The sequence below is a fragment of the Gavialis gangeticus genome, unplaced genomic scaffold (assembly GCF_001723915.1).
Source record: "Gavialis gangeticus isolate Ggan-Ray unplaced genomic scaffold, GavGan_comp1, whole genome shotgun sequence".
Classification (NCBI taxonomy): Eukaryota; Metazoa; Chordata; order Crocodylia; family Gavialidae; genus Gavialis; species Gavialis gangeticus.
Genome location: NW_017728995.1, coordinates 24,817,130 through 24,822,703, shown reverse-complemented (window position 1 = coordinate 24,822,703; position 5,574 = coordinate 24,817,130). Strand labels below are relative to the sequence as shown.

The 5,574-nt window shown below is 42.0% G+C and overlaps 1 protein-coding gene across 1 annotated transcript in view; it reads right to left on the bottom strand.

Moving 5' to 3' along the window:
- Positions 1-5,574, bottom strand: part of USP13 (ubiquitin specific peptidase 13 (isopeptidase T-3)) — an 87,259-nt gene that overhangs the window by 15,730 nt on the left and 65,955 nt on the right. The window contains exons 13-16 of the mRNA XM_019503343.1: positions 4,326-4,500; positions 3,430-3,518; positions 2,973-3,095; positions 184-210 (exon numbers count right to left, since the gene is read on the bottom strand). Of these exons, the coding sequence (XP_019358888.1) occupies positions 184-210; positions 2,973-3,095; positions 3,430-3,518; positions 4,326-4,500 (414 nt within the window). The remainder of the gene's footprint in view (positions 1-183; positions 211-2,972; positions 3,096-3,429; positions 3,519-4,325; positions 4,501-5,574) is intronic.

The window sequence follows — 5,574 nt, the reverse complement described above, 5'->3', positions numbered from 1 at the left end:
CCCCTCAGCCCCCTGGCCCTGCTCGTGCCCCTCATTCACCCCCGCAAATCCCCCAGCCTTGCTTGTGTCCCTTGCCCCCCCTCTTCTTTTAAGCGGATGTTAAAAGAAACACAACCCCAAATAGATATATAAATGCACATGGGAATAAGCATAAGGTGATAAGCAGAAAAATGAGATACATACGCTCCATGAAATGGTTCATCACGTGATCTGGAAATTGAGAAAGCAAAATAAGGGGAAAAAATGAGTCTACAAGAAGTTCCACATGGGAGGGAGAAAAAGGACCAATCTCATTGTTTACGAAAGCATTTGATCTCATTATTAAAGGTAGCATACACATGCTGCTGAAAGGACACAAAAGTAACCCACTAAGTTAGCATTCAGCATCCACAGTACCATAAATTAATAGTGAATGGGTTGATTGCTGACCTTGGCCCATTAAAAAGTGGGAACACCATGACTGCTGTGAATAAAGTTTCACCAAGCTGAACAATTTATTTGCTCAAAATATTTTGTATGCACTTAGAAGTAGGCATTTTTAACTGAAAACCTATATAAATCCTATAAACATAAGGCTGGAGGAAGAAAGGTATGGTTAGGCAACAATAACTTTAGGAAGTTTTACTCCTCCCTGTGGAAATTAAAAGCCAGGAGCAGCTAAAACTTAATTTAGCACTGATATCTTCCCTGAATTGAGATGCCAGGCCAGTAATATTTTTCACCTCCTTCCTAGACCTCCTGAAAACTCACTTGTTCTCCAAAGTTGATACGACAGCCAACCTCTTGACCAACGCTGGGAGTTGAAGCAAAGAGGTTCCAAAGAAACTAGCTACATAGATATGGACAGATTGGGGGATAAAGTCAGGTATAGCTAATATTATGTAGAAAAGTCTAGGTATAGGTTATACATCCTATCACTAACTACAACTCTCTCCAAGCACCTTTTTGGACGCAGCTTGTTTTTATAGACTGCAGAGTCTCGGGCAGAGAAACTGGAGCTTTCTGAGTGTAAATGTGTGCATGGACAGTGCCCAGCACAGTATGCACCACAGTCTTATAGCAAGGGGCTGGGACAGGGAGAGATCAAAAGAGCTAGAATGAGCCAGCAGCAGCTTTCTGTGGTTTTATTTTCATTGTAAAAACTAGAGCCACAAGCAACTGACAGCTCCAAATTTAGCCTTCCAAAATGAAAAACACAAGTTTCAAAGAAGCCCCAAAACCCTGAGTAAAGCATCTTCAGAGGGGGAACAAAATTAAAAACACTATTGGCCTGCATGTTTCTGCAGCCTCTAGTCTTATCCCAAAATACATACAGGGATTGGTTTTCTTCCATATTTAAAGCACTCACTGCAGTAAAAACACTTGGCTTAATATCCAAGTAAATAAATAATCCAATTACGGAACGAGAACAGCTGCATCGTTCTGGCAACTCATTAAATATTGAAGCATCGGAGCTCAAGCCACCCTAAAGAAAATTTCAGTCATCCGTGTCCAAGGTCAGAGGATAATCAAGTGACGTTAATACTATAAAGTATTTCACCGTCTCAAAGCAGGAGAAAGTAAGCTCTAAGGTTCCCGGTACTAACGTCTTCTAATAGAAAAGGATTGTTTCAGCATCACGTTGTGTTAAACATGTGTGGTAGTTTGAATGTTACAGCTGAGCTAACCAAGAGCCTGACTGATGTTCTGTTCTATGTTTGTACGGCCCCAGCACAGTAAAGCCCTGGCCTCTGATTGGGATTTTTATGCTCTACTGCAACAAGAATTAAAAAATTGTAATTCTTGCTGTTTGGAATGAGCAAGCAGAGGATTTCAGACTAGTACAGTGGGAGAGCTGTTCTCTTTAGTAGCGCTGTTCTCCTCTGTATTAACTGCACTCGTGCCATAGATGAAGGCATCCAGTTTGAAGTGTACCACACCTCCTGAAGTACAACCACCACCTATGTTTGGCATCATCCAAGCCAAAGGATGGCCTGGGATTGAGGAGCTGAGCAACCCTTCAAAAATGGGACGCTGAGATCCTACAGCAAGAACTCTACTGCACAACTTCAATATTAAGCTTCTTAGGGGATCAGGACCTTCAAGACACTGATAGGCAAAGATCAGATAGCCTAAAACCATTCAGGCATAGTTACATCAAGGTTAACTTTAAATAATAATTAGTACAACTCTTGCAGGATTAGACGTCTGTCCTCCAAACACAAGAAATATCTGGTTATATCTGGAAATATCCCACTCTGCTTCTGGCACCAACCATGGGTCCCATCATAGCTGGCTGAGATGACATTATTTATTTTGGGCCCTGGACTATTTAAGTACAACGTTTTGATGATACTAAAAAAAGGACCCTGCTCTCAAAGGCTGCATCTGGCCTCATGTATCTTCTGGGGCAGGGAGCAGCTTTTCAGGATGCATGTGGACCCCAATCCGTGACGGGAACTTCTAAGGTGCTATTACAATACAAATGATTCTAATACTACTACCAAGGGATACAGGGCAAATGATGGAGTCAGCTGGGAACCTAGCCACTTAATGTCCTAGAGCAGACTCATCTAGGAGTAATTTACTTCTACATGCCTTGAAAGGGTTTAAGCAGGAATAAGAATACAACCTGGTGCAAAGGTGAAAAAAGGGAATTGAAATGTTCATTTACTCTACTGCAAAGAATGTGACCCCCCCCAAGTAAAGGCTTCTTAAGAGGTGCTAAGGCAGCAGCCATGGCATGATTTCCAATCAATCGACAGAAGCCGTGGATGGTCCGCACCGCTGAATAATGCGTGAGCACTGGCTTGGCTTGCTACTATCTGTACTCTAAATCCAGGTACCAGATCACACTGTGTGTGAACTGCTGGAGCACGGCAGGCAAAACATACCTTCAAAAGAACCAGTACAGAAGTGAAGCAAAAGAGACTAACTATTCTGGCAAAGGAAAGGGGGGCTCTTGGAGGGATCCTGCTGACAGAGGAAAGTACCTTTGGGGTTGTCGGGAATGACAATGGGTGGAGCAATGTCTGGAAGTTCCTCTTCTCCTGGCTGGAGGCCTGTGGCACGGAGGTGACTGATGTCTAGCAGGTCTGGCATGTCTATGGAAACATCTGCACATAGAGAGACAAAGCTTATGAATGCCTTCCAGCATGAGCCCTGTGTTGAATGTCACATGCTGCGGTGAAGGGAGCCCAACACAAGCCACAAATATGATTATTTTCCTTGAAGCAGTTAATTGATGGGTCCATCATCTTTGCTATGAAAACTGACTTCTTATTCTGCAAACCAGGGGTTCTGTTGAGCTCAACAAGGAAAGGAGAGGCCACTGAATTTTGTTACAAATGTGAGGCTCAAACCAGGTTTTCACTGAGCTCAACAAAGTACCCACATCTTTTAGAAGAACCTGAACTGAATGGGGAGGAGGAAGGCATGCGAGAGACATACCAAGCTTCTTGGGTATCCAGTCCAGACCAAAGGTGAACTTCTTTATTTGCACAACCAAATACTCAGGAAACGAAGCAAAACGAGATGTTCTGGGAAACACAAGAAAGTCAGGTCATCAGGACACAAACTGCAGTGCCTGAGCCATGCTCACACAAATTGTTTTTGGCTTGAAAGAGGTTGGCAGCATTAGATCTCCTGCATTCTCCCAAGCAAAAGCGAATCCCATAAGATCCAGTGCATATTTAAACCACAAAGACTAAGGTTCAGGGGCAATGTTTGCTTTCCTGACATGTAAACTAGTTCAATATTTATCCTTCATCTTCTTTCTGAACCGCCACAGAAAGATCAACAGGAGTTCTGCAAGAAGTAAGGTGCTGGGATGGGACCCCATGAACTAACCTATACTTATATTCAAGACCCATTCAAACTGTCTTTATGCTGAATGCTGGGAGTTAAATATTCAGTGCTATGTGTGGGGACTTACATGAGCAGTTCCTTTAAGTAAAAATCACACGACTAAAAGTGTAGGGCATTAGGTGGAATGTGCAGCTGATAAAGAGCCCAGTAGTATTTTTATTTTTCAAATGGTATTATCTTTAAGGTCAGCAACACTGGCTATCAAGAAATAACCTTTCTACAAGGCATACAACCCCTTCAAAATCTGCGATGGCATCTGCTATTAACATCCAAATAAAAGGTCATTCCTCAGGCTAAGCAAATGTGACCTATTTATTTACCATTCAGTGGATCATCACAACTCTCGGTGGGGTAGATTTGTGTTGACCTGCACATTTTATATTATGCGCTCCACCACTATCCCACTCTACCCTCAGCTGCATCACCATCTTTTTCCCATGTGTGTCACATTGGTTTTTAATATGGAACTGCCCACTTACTTAACTCCTGCAGATTTTGCTTGAAGGGCACTACTCCAGAAGTCATCTACGTTGTTCGGTTCAGAAAAGGCCTGCAGACACGCACTAAATGGGATCCTGGCACGGACAAGCTCTGGTGGTGGTCTCCTAGCAGCTTCTGCCTCTCTCCTCTTTAGTTCATAGGCAATTAATTCATCTGAGAAATACACAGGATGCTGATGGCGAAATGAACAATGCGCTCCTGATGCATCTTTCGTTAGTCTTATTTTTCACAAGCTTTTAAAATCCAAAACCTTGCTTGGGAAAAGTAAACTTTTACATGGATCTGACTCAGTTCAGAGGACATCAAGGCTACATCAGGCTCATAGCCCAGAATTGTAGTTAGCATGCCTAATCACAGTGAGGACAGAGCGGTACAAACACGTGGAGACAAACGACTACATTTTTCATGGCAGGATCTTTATTTCCATGCAAACAGCTATGCTTTGTTGGCTTCATCAGCTCATTCTGATGCAGCGAACCATTGCTGGTCTATGCCTCCACTGGCCCTTTCTTAATTAGTTGCTGTTGGATGGCAGTGTTTATCATGTTGATGCTGGACAGGTAATGAAATACATGGAATACACAACATTATAAATGCTGCTATAGGAATAAGATGCCTTTAAAAAACAAAAACAAAAAGCAGTGCCAGTTACTAAGGAGTATGGCACATTTTCCATCACTTAATCCTCAAATCAGGGTTGAATGGCTTTCTAAAATACTTGCTCCAGTTCAGCTGCTCATTATAGGCCCCATGTGGGGACCAGAGTGGAATTCTATGGTCTGTTTTAATAAGATCAGGCTACGTGATGATAACATCCCCTTCCAGCTTTAAGGTCTATTAAATCTAGGTACTGCAATGGGAAGAGTGGAGACAGAAAAACCAAAACATATTTTACTGACCATATCAGGTCCCAGGATAAGTTTCTCCATTAATGCCCCTTTATTCCTACATCAAGTCTACCCTTCCGGTCTTTCCTAACCTTGTCTCAGCCTACCAAACTGATCCAGTAACCTATCATTAGGGATCCTGGTTTTCTTGGATTTAAAAACAAAACAAAACAAAAACAAAACCAATTTTCAATTTAAAAAAAGTAACCCCAAATCCACATTTTGCCACAATTAAAATGAAATACCACTATATGTACCATCTATGTATTGGTAGTGTTTCATTTAAAAACACAGAAAAATGTGGATTTGGGGTTACTTTTTTTTTTTTTTTTTAACTGAA